Raw genomic sequence first — 27,843 nt, 5'->3', positions numbered from 1 at the left:
GAATAAGGAGAGTTCCGGTATAAAATCCCACACGCACATTTCACTTCCATCACACCCTGACTGCTCAGGTACGGAGGCGGACTTCGATTACACTGATGGCGATAAATCACAGGAAAAACAAACAACTGTAAAATATCTAGGGGTATTCGGAGAACGACCACCAAAAGCTAGTTGTGCTTCACCCAGGTGAAAGGCTGAAATTAGATGGAAGAATTGTAAGGAAATGCACTTGAGTCACGGAAGGAACCGCTCACTCAACTAATTCCAATGCAATAAATGTCACTCTGGATCACAAATTGGCATTGTGGGTAGGTTTACTGCTAAATCTGCGGTAGTGGGTATTCCGAGAATAGTCAGAAAACGTGTAACTTCCTGACACTTAAATTTATTATCACTTATCGTTAGGAGGCTTATCGACATTTATATCCTCCAATGTACGTTTCACAATTCAGACACGACAGGGAGCACAAGTACTATATCCGCGGTCGGCCGGACGAGTGCGACTCTCAGGAAATAAACAAACAAACTCTATTTCTGACAGTAAACACAAATCCAGCGGCTGAAGGCCGAAATAAGAAACAAAAATTGCCTGTTGGCCGGATTATAACAAGGAAAAGTAATTCCTGGCTAAATACCCAGAAAACAAAATAACTCTTGGTAGAAGGCCAATTCTAATAGAACAACAGTTAACATGTACATTCACTAACTAGTTCTGCCGTTAGGCTGCTATACGAACGTACTTAAGCGTGCTTAAGTTAAGCCGTCGCGTAATTCAAAAAAGGAACAATCATTTGAACTATGTTTCCTGGAGTTGAACGTCGATTACTGATAGTCTACGTCTACATCTACATCTACATCCATATTCCGCAAGCCACCCAACGGTGTGTGGCGGAGGGCACTTTACGTGCCACTGTCATTACCTCCCTTTTCTGTTCCAGTCGCGTACGGTTCGCGGGAAGAACGACTGTCTGAAAACCTCCGTGTGCGCTCGAATCTCTCTAATTTTACATTCGTGATCTCCTCGGGAGGTATAAGTAGGGGGAAGCAATATATTCGATACCTCACCCAGAATCGCACCCTCTCGAAACCTTGCGAGCAAGCTACACCGCGATGCAGAGCGCCTCTCTTGCAGAAACGAAACGCGCCGCTCTTCTTTGGATCTTCTCTATCTCATATCTGGAACGGATCCCACACTGATGAGCAATACTAAATTATAGGTCGAACGAGTGTTTTGTAAGCCACCTCCTTTGTTGATGGACTACATTTTCTAAGCACTCTCCCAATGAATCTCAACCTGGTACCCGCCTTACCAACAATTAATTTTATATGATCATTCCACTTAAAATCGTTCCGCACGCATACTCCCAGATATTTTACGGAAGTAACTGCTCCCAGTGTTTGTTCCGCTATCATGTAATCATACAATAAAGGATCCTTCTTTCTATGTATTCGCAATACATTACATTTGTCTATGTTAAGGGTCAGTAGTCACTCCCTGCACCAAGTGCCTATCCGCTGCAGATCTTCCTGCATTTCGCTACAGTTTTCTAATGCTGCAACTTCTCTGTATACTACAGCATCATCCGCGAAAAGCCGCATGGAACTTCCGACACTATCTACTAGGTCATTTATATATATTGTGAAAAGGAATGGTCCCATAACACTCCACTGTGGCACGCCAGAGGCTACTTTAACGTCTGTAGACGTCTCTCCATTGATAAGAACATGCTGTGTTCTATTTGCTAAAAATTCTTCAATCCAGCCACACACCTGGTCTGATATTCCGTAGGCTCTTACTTTGTTTATCAGGCGACAGTGCGGATCTGTATCGAACGCCTTCCGGAAGTCAAAAGTCAAGGAAAATAGCATCTACCTGGGAGCCTGTATCTAATATTTTCTGGGTCTCATGAATAAAGCGAGTTCGGTCTCACACGATCGCTGTTTCCGGAATCCATGTTGATTCCGACAGAGTAGATTCTGGGTTTCCAAAAACGACATGATACTCGAGCAGAAAACATGTTCTAAAATTCTACAACAGAACGACTGTCTGAAAACCTCCGTGTGCGCTCGAATCTCTCTAATTTTACATTCGTGATCTCCTCGGGAGGTATAAGTAGGGGGAAGCAATATATTCTATACCTCACCCAGAAACGCACCCTCTCGAAACCTTGCGAGCAAGCTACACCGCGATGCAGAGCGCCTCTCTTGCAGAGACGAAACGCGCCGCTCTTCTTTGGATCTTCTCTATCTCATATCTGGAACGGATCCCACACTGATGAGCAATACTAAATTATAGGTCGAACGAGTGTTTTGTAAGCCACCTCCTTTGTTGATGGACTACATTTTCTAAGCACTCTCCCAATGAATCTCAACCTGGTACCCGCCTTACCAACAATTAATTTTATATGATCATTCCACTTAAAATCGTTCCGCACGCATACTCCCAGATATTTTACGGAAGTAACTGCTCCCAGTGTTTGTTCCGCTATCATGTAATCATACAATAAAGGATCCTTCTTTCTATGTATTCGCAATACATTACATTTGTCTATGTTAAGGGTCAGTAGTCACTCCCTGCACCAAGTGCCTATCCGCTGCAGATCTTCCTGCATTTCGCTACAGTTTTCTAATGCTGCAACTTCTCTGTATACTACAGCATCATCCGCGAAAAGCCGCATGGAACTTCCGACACTATCTACTAGGTCATTTATATATATTGTGAAAAGGAATGGTCCCATAACACTCCACTGTGGCACGCCAGAGGCTACTTTAACGTCTGTAGACGTCTCTCCATTGATAAGAACATGCTGTGTTCTATTTGCTAAAAATTCTTCAATCCAGCCACACACCTGGTCTGATATTCCGTAGGCTCTTACTTTGTTTATCAGGCGACAGTGCGGATCTGTATCGAACGCCTTCCGGAAGTCAAAAGTCAAGGAAAATAGCATCTACCTGGGAGCCTGTATCTAATATTTTCTGGGTCTCATGAATAAAGCGAGTTCGGTCTCACACGATCGCTGTTTCCGGAATCCATGTTGATTCCGACAGAGTAGATTCTGGGTTTCCAAAAACGACATGATACTCGAGCAGAAAACATGTTCTAAAATTCTACAACAGAACGACTGTCTGAAAACCTCCGTGTGCGCTCGAATCTCTCTAATTTTACATTCGTGATCTCCTCGGGAGGTATAAGTAGGGGGAAGCAATATATTCTATACCTCACCCAGAAACGCACCCTCTCGAAACCTTGCGAGCAAGCTACACCGCGATGCAGAGCGCCTCTCTTGCAGAGACGAAACGCGCCGCTCTTCTTTGGATCTTCTCTATCTCATATCTGGAACGGATCCCACACTGATGAGCATTTGCTCGACGACCCTTCTTGAAGACTGGGACTACCTGTGCTCTTTTACAATCATTTGGAACCTTCCGTTCCTCTAGAGACTTGCTGTACACGGCTGTTACAAGGGGGGCAAGTTCTTTCGCGTACTCTGTGTAGAATCTAATTGGTATCCCGTCAGGTCCTGTGGACTTTCCTCTGTTGAGTGATTCCAGTTGCTTTTCTATTCCTTGGACACTTATTTCGATGTCAGCCATTTTTTCGTTTGTGCGAGGATTTAGAGAAGGAACTGTAGTGCGGTCTTCCTCTGTGAAACAGCTTTGGAAAAATGTGTTTAGTATTTCAGCTTTACGCGTGTCATCCTCTATTTCAATGCCATCATCCCGGAGTGTCTGGATATGCTGTTTCGAGCCCCATACTGATTTAACGTAAGACCAGAACTTCCTAGGATTTTCTGTCAAGTCGGTACATAGAATTTTACTTTCGAATTCACTGAACGCTTACGTATAGCCCTCCTTACGCTAACTTTGACATCGTTTAGCTTCTGTTGTCTGAGAGATTTTGGCTGTGTTTAAAATTGCAGTAAAGCTCTCTTTGCTTTCGCAGTAGTTTCCTAAATTTTTTGATGTACCACGGTGGGTTTTTCCCGTCCCTCACAGTTTTACTGGGCACGTACCTGTCTAAAACGCATTTTTGATTTTCTTGAACTTTTTCCATAAACACTCAACATTGTAAGTGTCGGACAGAAATTTGCGTTTTGATCTGTTAGGTAGTCTGAAATCTGCCTTCTATTACTCTTGCTAAACAGATAAACCTTCCTCCCTTTTTTTATGTTCCTAAACTTCCATATTCAGGGATGCTGCAACGGCCTTATGATCACTGATTCCCTGTTCTGCACTTACAGAGTCGAAAAGTTCGGGTCTGTTTGTTATCAGTAGGTCCAAGATGTTATCTCCACAAGTCGGTTCTCTGTTTAATTGCTCGAGGTAATTTTCGGGTAGTGCACTCAGTATAATGTCACTCGATGCTCTATCCCTACCACCCGTCCTAAACATCTGAGTGTCCCAGTCTATATCTGGTAAATTGAAATCTCCACCTAAGACTATAACATTCTGAGAAAATTTATGTGAAATGTATTCCAAATTTTCTCTCAGTTGTTCTGCCACTAATGCTGCTGAGTCGGGAGGTCGGTAAAAGGAGCCAATTATTAACCTAGCTCGGTTGTTGAGTGTAACCTCCACCCATAATAATTCACGGGAACTATCCACTTCTACTTCACTTCAGGATAAACTACTGCCGGCCGAAGTGGCCGTGCGGTTAAAGGCGCTGCAGTCTGGAACCGCAAGACCGCTACGGTCGCAGGTTCGAATCCTGCCTCGGGCATGGATATTTGTGATGTCCTTAGGTTAGTTAGGTTTAACTAGTTCTAAGTTCTAGGGGACTAATGACCTCAGCAGTTGAGTCCCATAGTGCTCAGAGCCATTTGAACCATTTTGATAAACTACTACTAACAGCGACAAACACGCCACCACCGGTTGCATGAAATCTACCATTTCTAAACACCGTCTGTGCCTTTGTAAAAATTTCGGCAGAATTTATCTCTGGCTTCAGCGAGCTTTCTGTACCTATAACGATTTCAGCTTCTGTGCTTTCTATCAGCGCTTGAAGTTCCGGTATTTTACCAATGCAGCTTCGACAGTTTACAATTACAATACCGATTGCTGCTTGGTCCCCGCATGTCCTGACTTTGCCCCGCACCCTTTGAGGTTGTTGCCCTTTTTGTACTTGCCCGAGGCCATCTAACCTAAAAAACCGCCCAGTCCACGCCGCACAACCCCTGCTACCCGTGTAGCCGCTTACTGCGTGTAGTGGACTCCTGACCTATCCAGCGGAACCCGAAACCCCACCAACCTATAGGCAGCCCACACGGTCGCAGAACCGTCTCAGCCTCTGATTCAGACCCTCCACTCGGCTCTGTACCAAAGGTCTGCAGTCAGTCCTGTCGACGATGCTGCAGATGGTGAGCTCTGCTTTCATCCCGCTAGCGAGACTGGCAGTCTTCACCAAATCAGATAGCCGCCGGAAGCCAGAGACGATTTCCTCCGATCCATAGCGACACACATCTTTGGTGCCGACATGAGCGACCACCTGCAGATGGGTGCACCCTGTACCCTTCAAGGCATCCGGAAGGACCCTTTCCACATCTGGAATGACTCCCCCCGGTATGCACACGGAGTGCACATTGGTTTTCTTCCCCTCTCTTGCTGCGATATCCCTAAGGGGCCCCATTACGCGCCTGACGTTGGAGCTGCCAACTACCGCCCGGATCTTGCAGACTGAGGGGCAACCTCTGGAACAGGACAAGCAGTCATGTCCGGCCGAAGATCAGTATCAGCCTGAGACGGAGCCTGAAACCGGTTCGTCAGACAAACTGGAGAGGCCTTCCGTTCAGCCCTCCGGAATGTCTTTCGCCCCCTGCCACACCTCGAGACGACCTCCCACTCTACTACAGGTGAGGGATCAGCCTCAATGTGGGCAGTATCCCGGGCAGCCACAGTCGTAGTCCGATCGGGGGATGCGTGGGACGAGCTGGCCGTCCCCGACAAACCTCCATCTGGAACCCCACAGTGATGCCCATTGGCAACAGCCTCAAGCTGTGTGACCGAAGCCAACAGTGCCTGAAGCTGGAAGCGAAGGGATGCCAACTCAGCCTGCATCCGAACACAGCAGTTGCAGTCCCTATCCATGCTAAAAACTGTTGTGCAAAGAACGTCTGAACTAATCTACAGAGAGCACAAACCAAACGACACAAAATTTAAACGGTTATTAAAATACAAGGTTGCCTAGTAAATGCAGTAATGCTGCTACTTGCGCACTGCTGGCACACTGCTCAGCGCCGGAAGGAGACTACGCGATTTTACACTATTCAGGTACTAAAACGCGAGGCTACAACTCTCAAATACTATAATACGCCCAAAATTTATGAATTAAACAATGCAAGTGCCAAAAACACGCAAAGAAATTCAGAAATAAACTTTGTAACAATAAGTGCGCTAGGAGTATACGACTTTCTGCTGGCAGCTGCTTATCCAACGGCGGCAGGGAGCACACTGGCTGTGACCAACCGACACTGGCCGTTCAAAACAAAAACAGAAGACAGATGACTACGCGAATTTGCACTATTCAGGTACCAAAGCGCGATACTACAACTCTCAAATACTATAATACGCCCGAAATTTATGAATTAAACAATGCAAGCACCAAAAACACGCAACGAAATTAAGAATTAAACTATGTAACAAATAAGTGAGCTAGGAGTATACGACTTCCTGCTGGCAGCTGCTTATCCAACGGCGGCAGGGAGCACACTCAATGTCCTCAAAAAGTGAGAGGTTTAAATTTCGGTGTAATGAAAGTCAACAATCAGTATAATTTACAAGCCGGCCGAAGTGGCCGTGCGGTTAAAGGCGCAGCAGTCTGGAACCGCAAGACCGCTACGGTCGCAGGTTCGAATCCTGCCTCGGGCATGGATATTTGTGATGTCCTTAGGTTAGTTAGGTTTAACTAGTTCTAAGTTCTAAGGGACTAATGACCTCAGCAGTTGAGTCCCATAGTGCTCAGAGCCATTTGAACCATTTTTTATAATTTACAGATCCAGAGAGTTGATACATCATAGGCCACACTTTGACATAATTGTCCGGAGACTTGTGGGTTCACCAAGAGGACCACTCCGCGTTCTAGCGGCGGTGAACAGCGGCCTTTCTGAATGCACCGAAACAAACCCTGGTTGTGGAAGAGCGGTTGGCCTCGGCACATACCCCAGCGGCTAACTCGGCGAAGACCGCCTTTTGTGACCTCTGCGCTTGCTTAAAACGGGTGCCTGCGGCAGAACACTGTGCGCACTATTTCCGATCACGCACCTATGCGCAATAAACTGGTCCATGTACGCCGCGACCTCTAGTGGCATATTTGATGCCTCCTGGCGGTTGCTAGATATATTAATATCGAAATGCGGTCTTCCGAATTACAGATGTAGAAGAATAAAAGGTTCTCAAAAATCGGTGAACACCTGTACGCAATAACGATATCAAATAACAGAAGACGCAGTCCATATTCGAGAAATATTTTAGTAAATCAACATTATTGCTTTCTACCTTGCATTTACCAACTTGTTATCACGTAATATGTCATGAACGAATTATTACATTAATTATTAATGTAAAAAGTTTAATTAACTGGGAAACACATGTATTGACAATACTGAATAATGTATAAAGCTTAAATCATCATAATCTACAAAAAATGTTGTATCACTATTGCTTGTACTATATTAGCAACTGGGATATATATATATATATATATATATATATATATATATATATATATATATATATATATATACTAAAATGTTGTATCACTATTGCTTGCACTATATTAGGAAGTGGGACAAATTTTCTCTTAGCTGTTTAGAAAAAAAAAAAAACGTTCAAATGTGTGTGAAATGTTATGAGAGTTAACTGCTAAGGTCATCAGTCCCTAAGCTTACACCCTACTTAACCCAAACTATCCTAAGGACAAACACACACACCCATGCCCGAGGGAGGACTCGAACCTCCGCCGGGACCGGCCACACAGTCCATGACTGCAGCGCCCAAGACCGCTCGGCTAATCCCGCGCGGCAGCTGTTTAGAATCTCTGGAATGTAAACAACTAAATTTGAAAGTGACGGTGTTCTGTCTACTCCTGTGCACTGCGTGATAGACAAATGAATATTTAGCAAATCTATATGAAAAGACATCAGTAAGATCAAGTAAAGATTCAAGTGACTTGAGGTAAGGTCTGAAATAAATCAGTCTTTGTCTGCAGGAAGAAATTCCGGTACATAGCTTCACTGACACATCCTGTTGCAAAGCACCTGATAGTGGGAGCGTGCTGCTGAAATCGAGTGTGTTAATAAATACTAACAAGAAATGAAACATAAATGCTGTTTTATAAATTTTCTAAACTGACGTACAGAAATTGTATAGAGGATGGATGAATTTAAGTAAAATTTGTGTACTCTTATGGAAACGAATGTAACGTGTGTTTTATGGTACCGTATCTAACCCAAGTAATTCTTTTTTTCCTGAATTTCCTGACTATTTTTCGTTATTCCGGGTGGTACAATGTCCCACCTAGTGTAGATAAGCTTGTTTCCTCTGTACTTTGACGATAGGTAAATAACCTTTAAAGTGCAGCCATTGGTATATAGTGAAGAGATGTAGCAGGAAACGTCAGCCTGGCACAGCTCAGGCGCAGGTAGCTACGTGGCACGTCCCTCTAGAGCGCTGCCGCGTTTGCTGGCGCTTCTTCCGCGCTTTGCCTGCCTCGTCGTGAGAGAACGTCTAAATCTCAAAGGGAGAGTATCTTGAAGAAGGGGTGGTGGGGGGAGGGGATGGGGAGGCGCCCCGCAGCGTGAAGAAGGCTTTCCGCCGCTCAGCCGCTGCCGTCTCGCCTCGCGTCCTGACACCTTGCCGGCTGACAAACGACTTCCGACTCCACGCAACGCGCTGTCTCGCCCTCTCTGCGAGATGTACCGCACGTTGCTCCTGTGCAGAGCTTTGCGCGGTGAAAAATGACGTCTCTGGGACTAATCTCCGGCCCTCAGTAAAAACAGTTGTCATAGCTGACGCCTAGCCCTCCTTAAATGGATCTGAAGCAGTGCAGGAAAGTAATCAATCAGTTTTCTAATGTTCATACCGCGTGAAAACGAAAAAGGAATGATTCATTCTGTTCGTCTACATCTCGCGCGCAGGGAAGCTCAGCAAAACCATGAACTCTCTTAGGAAGAGCTTTGGCTTACCGTGCAGAACTGATGACATGTCAGAAGTAAAAATCTGCACAAGTGTGAGTAAAACTAATGCCCTAAAGATTCCGTGGAACCTGATGTAATATTTCATTCATCGCGCGTATCGAGAATCCCAGTGATTTCTTCCAGTTATCGATATCGACACCGGCTAGATAGTGGTCCCCGAAATTCCAAGAACACATCAAAATCTCTATACTAGCTCCACTGATTATCCCGGACGTACGAGTACAAAAAGCGAGCAGAGAACTTTAGTTTACTTACGCAGAGAGAGAAAACTTAAAAAAAACGTTTTTATTTACCTACAAGAACATGACTACTACGTACATTTTACATTTGCTTGCATTAATATTCGTACACTATGCTTTACTGGATGATGAATGCAATATATGTTCAAATGGCAAAGGATGTTGTATGACGTACGATTAGAATGTAACAAGTACCAGTTTTCCTGATTATAGGAGTGCAGGAAGCGCCCTATAGGTTTTTATGAGTGTGTTTAAAAATTTCAAAATACACTCAGGTGACAAAAGTTACGGAATACATCCTAGTATTGTGTCTGACCTCCTTTTGCCCGGGGTATTGCAACTACTCGACGTGGCATGGACTCTTGACGACTTGGACCCATAGCCTCATGGCATCTTAACGAAATTCGAACCCTGCCATCAGCTCGTACCAACTAAAATCGGGATCATCTGACGAAGCCATGATTTTCCAGTCGTCTAGCGTCCTACCGATATGGTCACGAACACAGGAAAGGCGCTACAGGCGATGTCGTCCAGTTGGCAAAGGCACTCGTGTCGGTCGTCTGCTGCCATATCCCATCAGTGCCACATTTAGCCGCACTGTTTTAAGGGATAGCTTCGTACCTCTTGTAACACCGGTTCCCGGCAGATGACTGAAGTTAAGCGCTGTCGGGCTGAGCTAGCACTTGGATGGGTGACCATCCGGTCTGCCGAGCGCTGTTGGCAAGCTGGGTGCACTCAGCCCTTGTGAAGCAAACTGAGGAGCTATTTGGGTGAGAAACAGCGGCCCCGTTCTCGGCAAATGACATACGGCCGGGAGAGCGGTGTGCTGACCACATGCCCCTCCATATCCACATCCAGTGACGACTGTGGGCTGAGGATGACACGGAGGCCGGTCGGTTCCCGTTGGGCATTCGTGGCCTGTTCGGGAGACGAGAGAGTTTTCGTACCTCCTACGTTGCTTTCTGCGATTATTTGACACACTGTTGCTTGTCTGCTAGCACTGAAAACTTCCGAAAAGCCGTCGGCCACTGCGTTGTCTGTGGTGAGAGCTAATGCCGGAGATTTGCTATTCTCGGCACACTCCTGACACTGTGAATCTGGAAGTACTGAATTCCTTAACGATTTCTGAAACATAATGTCCCATGCGTTTAGCAAATGGTTCAAATGGCTCTGAGCACTATGGGACTTAAAATCTGAGGTCATCAGTCCCCTGCGTTTAGCATTCAAAGTATGTTACTTCCCGTTGTGCGGCCATAATCACATCAGAAACCTTTTCACATGATTCAGCTGTCTACAAATGACAGCTCTGCCAATGCACTGCCCTTTCATTCCATGTGTACGTGATACTACCGCCATCTGTATATGTATATACCGCTGTCCCATGCTTGTATTACCTCACTGTATGAGACACAATCGTCCGTATCTTATGACTGTATTGACTGGGAAACGAACGATTTTTACATCTCGAAGAGACCGGTGACTTTAATATGTGGCACTAATTTGAATTTCAGCGCCGAATTGTTCCAGAGACAAAGAATACAATAAATAAATATTTTTACGTTTTATATAATAACAAATTAACAATTTCCGGATTTTTTTCCTTTACTTGTAATGTGAAATACCTTACTTCTTGCCAGATTTCATGTTCCTAGGTCAATGGGGAGCACCATATAGGTTTTGATGAGTTAGTTCTTGACTCCGAAAATACGTGACGTAAATCGCCTATCTTTTGACTGAAACGACTTAGAAGAATAAAATTTTCACATTTCCAAGGAACCACAGACTTTGCTGAGTGACATAAATTGAAACTTGATACGTCTACACGTTCTTGATAAAAAGGGTTTGTAACAGTCAGAGAGACACATACAAGATAGACAGACAGTCAGACAATAGAGCGATCCTGCAAGAGTTCGGTTTTTAGAGACTGAGGCACGGAACTCTAAAAGTAGTAACAACAACTCAAATCTATCTGCAATGTTCACTTCACTGTCTTGTCCTCCCCCAGTAGCTGAGTGGTCAGCGTGACGGATTGTCAATCCTCTGGGCCCGGGTTCGATTCCCGGTTGGGACGGGGAATTTTCACCGCCTGGGTGTTGTGCTGTCCTCATCATCATCATCCTACCATCCTCATCGACTGCAGGTCGCCGAAGTGGCGTCAAATTGAAAGACCGGCACCCGGCGAACGGCCTGCCCGGCGGGGGGCCCTAGCCATACGATTAAATAAATAAACTTCAGTGTCTTCAGTACAACACACAATAATGTACCACTATCTTCAGCACATTTGTGTTCATTTATTGAGTGTATTTGCACATACAGTGAAAACTGTCTAAGTAGGATAGTTATGTAAGGAACTAAGGTACATTGTATTTATGACTATTTTTATGGTAGTGACTATCAAATATCTCAGTCAGCACTCGAATATGAACTTTGAATCAACGATGGAACACGTATTTTGAAATCTCCTCTCTTATATTGAGAGACTCCTTCAGTGTGTTACATTGCTTATAAATACTTCAAGCCTCTAAGGAATGGGTCCTCGAAGAGCCAATTACCATATACATTTTAATTCAAGAAACGTTTATATATTTCGTTTTTTATGCCGCTGCATGGGCATGTCTTCTTACGATCGCAACAATGGCAAGTGTTCAACATACCATACACATTCACTACGAAAATACAGAAGGCCAAAGCTGTAGCCTCTGGCATGGCGTGGAGCGGGGAGCACGTGAGAATCTGTCGAGCGCCTGGAGGCGTACTAACGCCTGTACGTCTTTCAGTCTCGGACGCTGTGGTGGCCGGGCTGAACGTGCAACGGGCAGTTACGTTACAGGAGGTTGCAGATAGGACACCTGCGTACGTTACCCACGAGCCCTGCTGGACAGCAGCATAGGTAGCATGTTACCATGGCTCTCTCACTGACGTCGGAGACGGCTGGTTGGGTCGCTGTGGGGATGGGGGAGTGAGGGCGAGGTGGAGTGTGGTGGCAGCTACTGCGCTGCTCCGCGATGATGATACTTTGGCACCTCTTCCAGGCTACAGGGGGCCTGATGATTCGAGGTACCCAAGTCTTCTCATCAGTGAAGGAGAAGAGGAGGCAGCAGCTGCCTGTGGCCGCCAAGTACTTCAGGCCGAGGAGAATGTAGCATCGTAGATCTCATCATCTAGGTAGTCCGCGGATTGAGCAATGCAGGTCCCTCATCGGGTTTGGTTAGTTGTACACTGAAAGGTGGGCTTTGGAAATCAGGATATTTGTACCAGTTGGTCTATGCTGATGACCTTTTCATGTGTCAAAATGACCGAAAGTGGTCCCAATTTTCTGAGCCCGTTAGTGCTCTGCACCACTATGTCACTACTCCTATCTTCAGGTTTTCAGTCTGGTTATTTCTGCAGCGTCTGTGAGCTATAAAGTCATGCTTTGATACGACCCACGTATTGTTACTTCATTGTACTTGGTCAACCGAATGACGTTTTGATCCCTTCTCCTAGAGGTCAGTCCGCTGGATCAGCTCTTTGGTCATGCTGTGCCCATTCTACAAGTAATATCAGATTTTACTCCTTGTTAGCATTACAGTCTGCATATTGCGAACTAGCCTGCCTTGGCTTTAGCTTAACCTCACCTCTGGCGTGTCGCCAACCGTGGAAACCTTTGCCATTTGTACAACCTCACTTCTAGGTTGACCTATCCGAATTTTTCACGATGGCAATACAATGTTTTCTTCTCATTCAGGTGTAAACAGTAGTGACAAGCAGTCCTGTAAGAAAGCAATATCGGGCAGTGAAGCCTAATTAAGTGAAGGAAGGTCACAATCAACATGCATGCTCTTTGATGATGATGAGGAAGCCAGTCAGTCTGTAATTGTCGTGCTGACAACACAGAAGGCCTAGTATAAAATTTTCAGTAACTGCAGTAGACTCATGAAGTCGAAGAGATATGCACCGACCATCATAGAGTATAAAGAGCAGGCGTAGTATCCTGTATGGAGTCTATTAAAACTCACATTCCCGTAGGCGAGAATAGTAATTCAGCTCAAGTAAGTGTTTTTTGCTGGATACAAATGTACAGAGAAAACTGAACTATATTCTGATGGTTCACTTGTTCGCTTTTCATGGAGTGTATTTTCTCTGAGGAAACTAAGGTATTTTTTCATGGCTGAATGTCTTGATCGAGCAGTGTTTAACTGGTGTCCCCACACGTTTCGAGAAGCAAGAAGGTTGCAAGATGACAGCTAAAGATTCAAGTGTAGGCAGATGCAAATAGATGATTTCAGGTCCACAAATCGACTACGAATTTAATGCAGCAGTGTCCAAAACACTAATACAGTAGGTGTTATAAATATATCTTAAGTAATATTTAAAGTATGATTGGATCCCATGTAGATACACTTTTACTAATGATGGAGTATAGAAATGAATAACAGTTCACTATCAGCTCGGTTAGCGGATCTTTCTTTGCAGCTTTGGGCAAGGAAATAAGGTGCCGAAAACTTGAAAAATTGTGCTAACGTTTGTGTTTTCCAGCCAGAGTGCTGAACAATTTGGGCTAACTATTGGCCATTGCTATTGTATCACAACAAAGTATATTTTTACTTGTACTGTTCGAGTAATTCGTTATGATGTCCTGCAGACCCAAGAATCAACAGTCACGTCAGCGTGGCTTTTGCGAAGGGTATCTGAGAGACCTTATGGAAACCGTACAAGGGATTGTGAGGCATTTAATCTAAAATGTAATTTCTTTTTGAATATAATAGCGCATTCAGGCACATATTACTCTAGCTTTGTCGTCAGAACTACACGGTGAACGAGGACTCCTCGGACAAACTTTCTGAGGTGGTAGTGCGGATGCTGACAAGAAGAAAGTCCAGTAAACATAGGATCTAAAAGTAATACCGAAAGAGCTATGAGTACTTGTTCATCTTCGCTATTGTGAAATACATCTCTTTAACCGAACCAGGTATGTGTCTTACAGCTCACGTCTACTGGACATTTCTTTCTTCTTTCGGTCCCTACTATCACCATTTAAAGTTAGTCGGTGTAGTTCTGTTCCACCATTCATATTAACGCTCCACTATTTACACAGACAGATATAAAAAAATGTTCAAATGTGTGTGAAATCTTATGGGACTTAATTGCTAAGGTCATCAGTCCCTAAGCATACACACTACTTAACCTAAATTATCCTAAGGACAAACACACACACACCCATGCCCGAGGGAGGACTCGATCGTCCGCCAGGACCAGCCGCACAGTCCATGACTGCAGCGCCTTAGACCGCTCAGCTAATCCCATGCGGCAGACAGATACATGATCAGGACAACAATATTAAGGAATGACAAAATCACTTATTTGAACGAGCGTTAAGTTCTACATAAGCATTTTGTTAACGAGTCCAATAAAAAGGAGGTCGAACTCCAGTTCGGCAGTAAAGAGACGACTTGTTTCAGACTGGCATGAATGAGCAGCAACCAGTTTAGTGGGTCGCTGACCCTCAGTTGCCTTACTTGCAGATTTGTGTCGGAGAGTCAAAACATTGTAGACTACTGTGGCTCTTAGTGGCTGAGCTATTCATCTGTTGTGGTGCCTTCATCTCCTGTAACGTTTCAGGCTGGAACACTACACGTGTATGTGGCTCAAGGCGAGGAGAACCCGTTGGCAACTAGGGTGGAACATCTACCTTGCTCAGTAAGTGTCTCGCTCAAAATGCGTAACACCTGTAGCAAATAAGGAATGTGGGCTTTTGGATATCATAGATCGTTCGCTGCTGTAACGTATTTCACAGTCGTAATATCGCATTACGCTCTTGCGATTTATTGGCAGTGACAAGATTCCTAAACATCACCACTTCAGACCAGTGGTATAACGACAGTCGTAATCTGCCGATCGTAATCCTCCGAAATCGACGATGTGTGTCACGACTGATTGTCATCCAAACAGGAGTGGCTGTTGGAAAATCTGATTATTCTGATATGTGACTCCTATCATTGGAGCGATGTGCCCTGCATAAGAACAAAACATGTCTCTTGCATCAGAATGTGTCATGTACCCTAAATCAGCTATGTTTAGATATTGAAAAACCAGGTAATGCCAGTATATCAGCAGTGATCAAAGCAATACCTGACCTGTCTCGGAAACGTAGAATATTTGCATGCATCGGGCGAAAGTGCTGGATACAGAACCTAAAATCGTACAGGAGCAAAAACACATGTTGATTGCTGTATAAAGTACCCCTGTATGAACACTACTGAAAATCTGTACCCTGAATGAAATCATGGACCAAATTTCGAGGCTGGTATAGATACTATACAATGGACATGCAACAGCTGTTGCGCAAGGTTTATGGTTGGACCTTAACAACGTCCAGAATTGTGTGTAGCTCTCTCCACTGTCATTCACTGTTGCCGTAAAGACTCGAGTACGTAAAGGGACAAAGAATTTTATGAGATGGAGTTGCTGCATTAAGTAACACAGTGTCTGTTAACACAGTACCTTGTAAATATGACTCACTTTACATAGCGTCAAATTTCGACAATCCATGGAAATGTTTGCTATTGTCTCTAACCAAAAGGGGACACAAAAAATATAAATTTTCCGAAGTTACAGGATACATTTTTAATTTAAATGAGAACTGAGTACAGAAAATTTACGCATGCTTATACGACAGATTGGCCCTATTTGATTTCTAAATTATAATACGTCGCATAAATGCCGCAAATAATAATTTCAAAAATTTTACAAAGCTTGAGCTGTATAGACACGTTTCATGGTTTTTGTGACTATAATACGCGACTGCAAATTTAGTATTGGTGTCGAAGTGTGAGACCAACGATACTACGTAACCAGAATTAATCAACGATAAATATGGTTATAGTTTGTTGAATTGAAAACACTCTTTCATTGTTAAAATTTTACTTTATTTTATGACCAAAGTATGAGATGATCATCAGCTAAGTCTCTCGTCCGAAACTAATAAACTAATCACAGGTATCTTATAGCGTGGTGTCACCGTCAACATTACAGTGTAAACGAAACCAGCGTTACAGTATGCTGACGGTGAGCCTATATTGCCATTTTTGTTTATTAGAGTGTTGTCATGTTTTACTTCTGTTGGCAGTCCCTGTCTTGGCTATGAGTTCTTTATGTTTTGTTTATTAGTTTATGAAGACAGACGCAGCTGATAATAAGCTCACAAATCGAAAATGGTAATACTGCCAAGGAAAAATTCCAGATCAAATACTATTTTTAATTCCACAAATTTTGAACAGTAAATCTCTGTACAGTTCAGTTTGATTGTGTCACACTTCATCAGATATGACTATGAATCTAAACTGTCCAGACTAAGGATGTACACAAGAAATTTTGTGGCATGGATGAGTTTTATATGGTAATTTTCTTTCTCACCGCGCCTTTAAACCCACCCACACACACACACACACACACACACACACACACACACACACACACATACACACACACACACACACACACACATAGTGGTCATTATATGTATAGAAATACGTTTACTTCATTATGTTTTACTTGTAAGAAAAATAGTGACGAAGAAAAATATGTACTCTTTTACTAAAGAATGTCTACTGCATTATTTAGTGCCCTGCAAGTATCCATCACTCAATTTTTTTTTTGGGTCATCAGTCTTCTAAAAGGTTTGCTGCGGCCCGCCATCAATTCCTATCATCTGCCAAATTCTTCATCTCAGAGTAGAACTTACTTGCACACGACGTCCGCAATTATTTGCTGATTGTATTCTAATCGGTCTTCCTCTACAGTTTTTGCCCTCTACACCTGCCTCTAGTACCACGGAAGTCGTTCCCTGATGTCTTAACAGATGTCCAATCAACCTGCCACTTCTCCTTGTCAGTGTTTTCCACATGTTCCTTTCCTCCCAGATTATGAACAAATCCTCTTCTTTCCTTACCTTATCAGCCCACCTGCTTTTCAACATTCTTCTGTAGCACCCCATCTCAAATGCTTCGACTTTCTTCGCTAACGGTTTTCCCACAGTCCATGCTTCACTGTCATACAAACTATGTTCCAAACGTACAATCTCAGAAATTTATTCCTCAAATTAAGGCCTATGTTTGATACTAGTAGCCTTCTGTTGGCCAGGAATGCCATTTTCGCCAGTGCTAGACAGCTTTTGATGTCCTCCTTGCTCCCTCCGTCGTTGCTTATTTTGCTGCCTAGGTAGTAGAGTTCCTTAACTTTATCTACTTCGTGACCATCAATCCCGATGTTAAGTTTCTCGCTGCTCGTTTGTGCTACTCCCCATTACTTATGTCCTTCTTCGATTTACTCTCAATCCATGTTCTCCAGTCATTAGATTGTTCATTCCATTCCGCAGACCATGTTATTCTTCTCCACGGTCACTCAGGATAGCAATGTCATGAGCAATTGGTATCATTGATATGTTTCATCTTGAATTTTAATTCCACTCCTGCACCTTTCTTTCATTTCCATCATTGCTTCTTTGATGTAGAGGTTGGACAATAGAGGCAAAAGACTACATCACAGTCTTACACCCTTTTTATTCTGAGCACTTCGTTCTTGGTCTCCCACTTTTTTTATTCCCTCTTGTCTCTTGTACATATTGTATACGAACCCGTCTCTTCCATTAGCTAGCCCCTATTATTCTCAGAATTTCAAACATTTTGCACCACTTTACATTGTCGAACGCTTTTTCCAGGAGTACAATTTATGTGAACGTTTCTTGATTTTTCTGTAGTGTTGCTGCCATTATCAGCCGCTATGTCAGAATGGCCTCTCTGTTGCCTTTACCTTTCCTAAAGCCAACTTCATCGTCATCTAACACAACCCTAATTTCTTTTACATTTTTCTGTATATTCTTCTTGACAGGAACTTGCATGCATGAGCCATTAAGTTGACTGAGCGATAATTCTCGCGCTTGTCAGGTCTAGCAGTCTTTGGATCTGAGTGGATTATATGTTTCCAAAAGTCAGGTGGTATATCGCCAGACTCATACGCTCTACACAACAACGTGAAGAATCGTTTTATTGCCATTTACGCCAATGATTTCAAAAATTCTGATGGAATGTTATGTATCCCTTCTGCCTTATTTGATTTGAAGTCCTCCAAACATCTCTTTTTTTCTAATACTTGATTCCCTACCTTTTCTACATCGACTTCTCTTTCTTCTTCTGTCACATCAGAAAAATCTTCCCCCTTATAAACTACTTCAGTTTACTCTCTCCATCTAACCGCTCTCTCCTCTGCATGGAGCCGGCCGTGGTGGCCAAGCGGTTAAAGGCGCTACAGTCTGGAACCGCGCGGCCTCTACGGTCGCAGGTTCGAATCCTGCCTCGGGCATGGATGTGTGTGATGTCCTTAGGTTAGTTAGGTTTAAGTAGTTCTAAGTTCTAGGGGACTGATGACCTTAGAAGTTAAGTCCCATAGTGCTCAGAGCCATTTGAACCATTTTTTTCCTCTGCATGGAGAAATTCCCGTTGCACTCTTAATACTACAACCCTTGCTCTTAATTTCACAGAAAGTTGTTTTGACTTACCTATGTGCTAAACCAGTCATTCCGATAATCATTTCTTTTTCGATTTCTTCACATTTCTCATGCAGCCATTTCGTCTTAGCTTCCCTCCACTTCCTATTTATTTCATTCCTCAACGACCTGTATTTCTGTATTTCCAAATTTCCCCGAACATTTTTGTACTTCCTTCTTACATCGATCAGCTGAAGTATTTCCTGTGTTACCCATGGTTTCTACATCTACATCTACATCTACATCTACATCCATACTCCGCAAGCTACCTGACGGTGTGTGGCAGGGGGTACACTGAGTACCTCTATTGGTTCTCCCTTCTATTCCTGTCTCGTATTGTTCGTGGAAAGAAGGATGGTCGGTATGCTTCTGTGTGGGTTCTAATCTCTCTGACTTTATCCGCATGGTCTCTTCGCGAGATATACGTAGGAGGGAGCAATATACTGCTTGACTCTTCGGTGAAGGTATGTTCTCGAAACTTTAACAAAAGCCCGTACCGAGCTACTGAGCGTCTCTCCTGCAGAGTCTTCCACTGGAGATTATCTGTCTTCTCCGTAACGCTTTCGCGATTACTAAATGATCCTGTAACGAAGCGCGCTGCTCTCCGTTGGATCTTCTCTATCTCTTCTATCAACCCTATCTGGTACGGATCCCACACTGCTGAGCAGTATTCAAGCAGTGGGCGAACAAGAGTATTGTAACCTACCTACTTCCTCTGTTTTCGGATTGCATTTCCTTAGGATTCATCCAATGAATCTCAGTTTGGCATCTGCTTTCCCGACGATCAACTTTATATGATCATTCCATTTTAAATCACTCCTAATGCGTACTCCCAGATAATTTATGGAATTAACTGCTTCCAGTTGCAGACCTGCTATTTTGTAGATAAATGATAAGGGAACTATCTTTCTATGTATTCGCAGCACATTACACTTGTCCACATTGAGGTTCAGTTGCCATTCCCTGCACCATGCGTCAATTCGCTGCAGATCCTCCTGCATTTCAGTACAATTTTCTATTGTTACCACCTCTCGATACACCACAGCATCATCTGCAAAAAGCCTCAGTGAACTTCCGATATCACCCACAAGGTCATTTATGTATATTGTGAATAGCAACGGTCCTATGACACTCCCCTGCGGCACAGCTGAAATCACTCTTACTTCGGAAGACTTCTCTCCATTGTGAATGACATGCTGCGTTCTGTTATCTAGGGATTCTTCAATCCAGTCACACAATTGGTATGATAGTCCATATGCTCATACTTTGTTCATCAAACGACTGTGGGGAACTGTATCGAACGCCTTGCGGAAGTCAAGAAAAACGGCATCTACCTGTGAACCCGTGTCTATGGCCCTCTGAGTCACGTGGACGAATAGCGCTAGCTGGGTTTCACACGCCTTTTTCGAAACCCATGCTGATTCCTACAGAGTGGATTTCTAGTCTCCAGAAAAGTCATTATACTCGAACATAATACGTGTTCCAAAATTCTACAACTGATCGACGTTAGAGATATAGGTCTATAGTTCTGCACATCTGTTCGACGTCCCTTCTTGAAAACGGGGATGACCTGTGCCCTTTTCCAATCCTTTGGAACGCTACGCTCTTCTAGAGACCTACGGTACACCGCTGCAAGAAGCGGGGCAAGTTCCTTTGCGTGCTATGTGTAAAATCGAACTGGTATCCTATCAGGTCCAGCAGCCTTTCCTCTTTTGAGCGATTTTAATTGTTTCTCTATCCCTCTGTCGTCTATTTCGATGTCTACCGTTTTGTCATCTGTGCGACAATCTAGAGAAGGAGCTACAGTGCAGTCTTCCTCTGTGAAACAGCTTTGGAAAAAGACATGTAGTATTTCGGCCTTTAATCTGTCTTCATGTGTTTCAGTACCATTTTAGTCAGAGTGTCTGGACATTTTGTTTTGATCCACCTACCGCTTTGACATAAGACCAAAATTTCTTAGGATTTTCTGCCAAGTCAGTACATAGAACTTTACTTACGAATTCATTGAACGCCTCTCGCATAGCCCTCCTCACACTACATTTCACTTCGCGTAATTTCTGTTTGTCTGCAAGGCTTTGGCTATGTTTATGTTTGCTGTGAAGTTCCCTTTGCTTCCGCAGCAGTTTCCTAACTCGGTTGTTGTACCACGTTGGCTCTTTTCCATCTCTTACGATCTTGCTTGGCACATACTCATCTAACGCATATTGTACGATGGTTTTGAACTTTTTCCACTTATCCTCAACACTATCTGTACTTGAGACAAAACTTTTGTGTTGAGCCGTCAGGTACTCTGTAATCTGCTTTTTGTCACTTTTGCTAAACAGAAAAATCTTCCTACCTTTTTTAATATTTCTATTTACGGCTGAAATCATCGATGCAGTAACCGCTTTATGATCGCTGATTCCCTGTTCTGCGTTAACTGTTTCAAATAGTGCGGGTCTGTTTGTCACCAGAAGGTCTAATATGTTGTCGCCACGAGTCGGTTCTCTGTTTAACTGCTCAAGGTAGTTTCCAGATAAAGCACTTAAAAAAATTTCCATGGATTCTTTGTCCCTGCCACTCGTTATAAACGTTTGAGTCTCCCAGTTTATATCCGGCAAATTAAAGTCTCCACCCAGAACTATAACATGGTGGGGAAATCTACTCGAAATATTTCCCAAATTATCCTTCAGGTGCTCAGCCACAACAGCTGCTGAGCCAGGGGGCCTATAGAGCCATCCAATTAGCATGTCTGAGCCTGCTTTATCCGTGACCTTCACCCAAATTATTTCACATTTCGGATCTCCGTCAATTTCCTTCGATACTATTGCACTTCTTATCGCTATAAACACGCCTCCCCCTTCACTGTCCAGCCTGTCTCTGCGGTATACATTCCAATCTGAGTTTAGGATTTCATTACTGTTTACGTCTGGTTTCAGCCAACTTTCTGTCCCTAGTACTATATGGGCGTTGTGACCGTTTATTAATAAGAGCAGTTCTGGGACCTTTCTATAGATGCTCCTGCAGTTTACTATTAGGACATTTGTTAATTCCTGTTGCATTTTGCCTACTCCTACCTTGCCGCATCTCAGGAGGCGTCTTGTAGGGCCTAGGGAGGGAATTCTCTAACCTAAAAAACCCACATTTGCACTCCACACGTACTCCGCTACCCTTGTAGCCGCTTCCTGCATGTAGTGCACGCCTGACCTATTCAGGGGGACCCTACATTTCTCCACCCGATAGCGGAGGTCGAGAAATTAGCACCCCAGATCTCCGCAGAATCGTCCGAGCCTCTGGTTTAAGCCTTTCACTCGGCTCGAAAACAGAGGACCGCGATCGGTTCTGGGAACGATACTACAAATAGTTAGCTCTGATTCCACCCCGCGAGCGAGGCTTTACGCCTTCACCAACCGCCTGTACGAACTGAGGATGACCTCTGAACCCAGACGGCAGGAGTCATTGGTGACGACGTCAGCAACAATTTGCAGTCAGGTGCACCCAGTGCTCTCTATCGCCGCCGGCAGGGCCTCCTCCACATCTCGGATGAGATCCCCCCCCCCCCCCCCCCCCGGCAAGCAGACAGAGTGAACACTGGCCTTCTTCCCTGACCTTTCCGCTGTTTCCATTGACAGTTGACTTCTTTGTACGTATGTTTTTCTTTAAGACTTCTGTGATGACCCTTTTTAGGAATGTCCATTCGTCCTCAACTGTACTGCCTCCTGAGCGATTACTTATAGCTGTATCTACAGCCTTAGACAGATTCAAGCGTATCTCGTCATCCTTAGTACTTCCATATCCGACCTTTTTTGCGTAGTGATTGTTCCTGACTAATCTCTTAATCTTTAGCCTACTCTTCATCACTATTACTTTGGGCTCTGAGTCTAGATCTGCTCCTGGGTACGTCCTACAATTCAGTATCTGGTATCTAACTGAAACCTTCCCGTGTCACCCGGTCTTTGCCAAATTTACCTCCTTGTCTTGTGATTCTTGAACAAAGTATTCGCTTTTACTAGCTGAAATTTATTGCAGAACTCTATTCGTTTATCTTCTTTCTCATTCGTTTCCCCAAGCATTCATTCTCCTGTAACCTCTGATCCTACTCCCAGCCCTACAACAGCATTCCAGTCCCCCATGATTATTGGATTGTCGTCTGCCTTTATGTGCTGTGTTATACTTTCCATATCCTCATATACTTTCTCTGTCTCTTCCTCTCCAGCTTGGGACGTATTCATGTATACCTGAACTATTGTTTTTGGTGTTGGTTTGCCGTCGAGTCTGGAAAGAACATACAATCGCTGAACTGTTCACAGTAACACACTCTCTGCCCTACCTCCCTATTGCTAAATAAGTCTATTCTTGCTACACCATTTTTGCTGATGTTGATATTACCCTATAATCACCTGACCAGAAATACTTCTTTCACTTCAGCGACCCCTACTATATCTAAGTAGAGCCTTTGCATTTCCCTTTTCAGATTTTTCTAGCTTCTCTAGCACTTCAAAGCTTATGGCATTCCACACCTCGACTCGTAGAACGTTTTCCTTTCGTTGGTTATTCAATCTTTTTCTCATGGTCACCCCCTCCCCCCCTTTTGGTAGTCTCCTCTCGGAGATCCGAATGGGGGACTATTCAGGAATCTTTTGCCAATGGGAAGATCATTGTGACTTTTCTTTTGATTTCGGGTCACATGTCGAGTGGGTACATGTCCTTTGTCTTCAGTGCAGTGGTTTCCATTGATTCTTCCTCCTTTAGGGGCAGTTCCTTGCCCTAAGGACAAGAGCATGCCCTGAACCTCTGTCCCCTCCTCCGTCCTTTGATTTGTTCTTTGGCCGAATGAGGGTGACTTCTTATGCCCGAAGTCTTCGGCCGCCAGTGTTGACTATTAATCAAAACTGAAGTCGTGGCTGGTTTCGAGCCCGGGTCCAGAATATCTTATTCCACATACAATTTAAATATCCCGTAAATTGACTCGTTGCTTGCTTCACAGCTTCTCAACAGCAGTTGTACACTTGACCCTTATAACAGGCAAACAACGAAAAGCATTATCTCAAATACCGCTCCCTTAGTGAAGTCAAAGCCAAAAGACAGACTTCAGCGCTGACAGTACAGAGCTAAACATGATTGCATAACAGTAAAAGAGGAGCTACCCCACGAGATAGCGTGTCATAGCCGACACTGAAGTCAGTTAATAGTCTTCATGTGGTAATTGGCCGAAGTAAAACAGCCATTTTAAAATAGTCTTAGCTCCAGCCTAGATGTGCGTCTGCTGATAAGCAGACGATGAGTCACTTCTTTCACCGTCCCGATTATACCATCTCTTCTGGCATCGTGACTCAAGAGGTCTAGTATCGACAAGTTCAGCAGCCGTGCAACTTCATGAAATGCATGTCATCGACGCTCTAAGAGGAAGGAGACTCAGTTACTAACTCTTCATCTCGTTCACGCATAGCCAACGTGTTCTGATGTTAATTCCTTTCGGCTTATCAGAGGAAATTTAATTCCTGTTGACCATCTAGCATTTCCAGAATCAAATCATAGTGGACAACACAGATCCATTTCTCATCTATTTGCTTGTCAATGTTTCAGCGATCGAGTTGGTGGGCCCGGAGAAGCGCACGACAATGACGATAATGAGCAACATCGCGTACTCCTTCGGACTGGTACTGCTGTCTGCCGTGGTGTACCTGGTGCGCGACTGGCGCCAGCTGGCGCTCGCCACCTCGGTGCCGTTCCTCTCCTTCTTCCTCTATTGGTGGTGAGTTGCGTCCTGCTCGACGCCACGCACGCAGCGAACACATCTGCAGCGCTTCACGTTTCGAGCACACACTCACGTTACAAAATAGATAAACGCAACTTCAAAGAATGTAAACGGATAGTAAAGAAGGGTTTTAAGGCCTAACCAGATACAGATATAAACTTTCCTTCCCTGTAACGGGGCCCGTACAGCTGTGTCCTTTCTCTTGTTTCCCCATTCTTACGTGGTCAAGTAGAGAATTCCTCGGGTTCTTCTCAAGTGGTCCCTATGCAAACACTAAGTCTCTTTTTATTTCTTTCTGTTAGTTCCCAGCACTTAGTCCCGTAGATCGCTATTGGCACAGCAGTGGATTTGTATAAATGGATTTTAACTCTTAAACTCGTTTTTGAGGATCAAACAACGGGGTTTCATTTCTAGATAGCCGCCCTTCCTTTCCTGACCCTCTGTTTGATATCTCTGTCTTCTTCCATCACTTGATAGGACACTAATCTCGTCACACACTTTAATAAGATGTCTGCCATTGACCAGGTTACTTCCCTCTTCTCCACAACACAGATATTTCGTCTTCCCAAAATTAATTTTCATACCCACTTTTTATACTCCTCCAATAACTTTCTAAGCATGTAAAAATATATCTCCTACATCGTTTGCTGTAGCGACCTGGTCATCAGCATAGAAAAATGTGTACATACACTGGTTCCTTACTTCAGTCACTATGCCCATGCCATTTTTACACGACAGATCCAGAGCCTTCTGCAGATACATCTTAAAAAATTTAATAGACAGACAGCATACTTGATTCGGTCCTTTAGTTGTTCTGAAGGACTCTCTCGAAATTTCTTTCCCTAGTTTAATGACACATTATGCTGACTTGTAGAGGTTTACGACACTTCTTACATAAAGTTTTGGCAGTTCCCCTGATCACAGCAAACCGAACAATAGCCTTAAGGGCACTGTGTCCAATGATCCCTCAAAAATCTATGAAAACCTATCTCTTCTCCATGATCCGCTTCGGTTCAAGGACAATGTGCATGTCTCATGGCAATCACTGACACCTACTAGCATTAATTTCCTGGCTATGACTGATATAACACTTATAATATTAGGTGAAGATTTAAACGTACCAGCTGTAGATATGGGAAACTCCGATCATTAATGCGGAAGTGAGGCAGGGTATCATGAAAATTGCTACAAAAGCATTATCTAGGAATTACTATGGTAAGCAAATCGGCGAACCGACTATTCAAGGTAGCATATTAGGTCTAGTCACCGACAAGTTGAAACTTTTCGATTCAGTAAACGTAAATGAGGGGATCTGTGCTCTTAAGGCCTTTACAGCCATACCTGAGTACGGCTGCGAATAAGAATGTAAAAAAGGTAGGAAGCTATATTTGCTTAGCAACTGCGAGAATAAACGCGTTTTATAGATAACTGCAGCTGCTAACATGAGAAATTATCTCCAGGGTCGATAATATCGAGCACCAGTCGATAAAGTTTAAGAGTGATTTACAAAACTCCTTAGGCAGCCAAGTGCAGAGCGAAGTTGTTACGGATGAGAAAGATTCGTCGTGGTTCTACAGCCATCTTGGAAAGCTCTTTCAAGATAAAAGAGGGCTTTACTGCGTACTGAAACGTAGCAAAACGCCACAAAAGAGCAATAAGTAATGATACCAAAATTGGTGTAAGCAGAGCCATTCGTGAAGCATTCTGTGAATTCGGAAGTAAGATTCTATCTACTGACCAGACAGATAATTGTAAGAAGTTTTTGTCTCATTTAAGTAAGTATATGTATCGCCATCTGTCCAGACTGTTTACAACCATAATGACATTGAACGAGAGGAAGAAAGTGAAAGAAAATGGAAATTCCGAATTCTTTCTTCGAAACCGTTTCGCTGTGGAAGGCAGTACTGGGGTCCCTCCTTTAAAGTATCGACGTTACACATATGGTAATAACTATGAGATAGCAAAGTATCTAAAATTGCTCAACAGGGGAAAACCCACTACACCTAATGGGATACCAAAACGAATTTACATACATTACGCGAAATAACAAGCTCCTACTGTAGCACCTCTGTACAGTAGGTCGCTGGAGAAGTGAAGCGTTCCAGTCAATTTTCATGTAGGGTCGTGAAACAGACGCAAAAAACTGTAGTCTGTTGTAGAATTTTGGAACCTATATAATGCTCGCTTACTATGACGTGTACGAATCAACAAGGCTTCGGGAAACACAGATCACGTAAAACTGAGCTCTTTGTGTTTGCCCAAAAGACCCAGGAAATCAGGTTAATGTTATGTTCCTTCGGGAAGGTATTCTGTACAGTTGCGCACCATCACCTAATGAGAAAAATAAGAGCTTATTGAATGTGAGGTCAGCTGCATGATTAGACTGAAGATCTAACTGGTTCAAAAGTCTCTAAGCACAATGGGACTTAACATCTGAGGTCATCAGTCCCATAGACATAGAACTACTTAAACCTAACTAACCTGAGGACATCACACACATCCATGCCCGAGGCAGGATTCGAAACTGCGACTGTAGCAGCAACGCGGTTTCGGACTGAAGCGCCTAGAACCACTCGGCCACAACGGCCGGCACTGGAGATCTTCCTGCAAGCAAAACACAGTTTTCGATTTTCACCGGAGAGAAACATTCAGACGTAAATATAACTTCAGGCCATCCAAAGGGACTGTTACGGGACAGTTAATTTTCTCAATATACGGTAATGGTCTATAGGATAACATCGGAAGTTGGGTGAGGCATTTCGCCGATGATACTGTTGTATACCGAGAAGTCGTGCGGCTAGAAAACTACTTCAAAATGCAGGAATGCCTACAAGGGATCGACTGCAAGGATTGGTTGTTCTCCCTCAACACACAGAAATGTAATGTATGGCGAATAAATAGGCAGAAAGACCCACTATTCTATGATTACAGGGTTGCAAATACTCAACAGGAAACAGTCTCGTACATATGCGTACGGAGGGATTTAAAATGGAGTAACCCCGTAAAACTAATCGCAAGTAAGGCAGATGAGAGACTGTTATTCATTAAGAGGACCCTCAGCATCATTAATCCACCAACAAAGGAGGTAGCTCCACCTGCTCTAGTTAGGGACACTAAAGGGGAGACGTTCTGCATCACGGTGTGATTCGGAAA

The 27,843-nt window shown here is 43.7% G+C and overlaps 1 protein-coding gene across 1 annotated transcript in view; it reads left to right on the top strand.

Annotated features, from left to right (window-relative positions):
* LOC126252441 (beta-alanine transporter) overlaps positions 1-27,843 on the top strand; it is a 512,871-nt gene that overhangs the window by 291,501 nt on the left and 193,527 nt on the right. The window contains exon 5 of the mRNA XM_049953334.1: positions 24,519-24,687. Coding sequence (XP_049809291.1) covers positions 24,519-24,687 — 169 coding nt within the window. The remainder of the gene's footprint in view (positions 1-24,518; positions 24,688-27,843) is intronic.

The sequence above is a fragment of the Schistocerca nitens genome, chromosome 4 (genome assembly GCF_023898315.1).
Source record: "Schistocerca nitens isolate TAMUIC-IGC-003100 chromosome 4, iqSchNite1.1, whole genome shotgun sequence".
NCBI classification, from domain to species: Eukaryota; Metazoa; Arthropoda; class Insecta; order Orthoptera; family Acrididae; genus Schistocerca; species Schistocerca nitens.
Note: the sequence above shows the minus strand (reverse complement) of the source record. Positions and strands in the feature narration are given on the sequence as shown.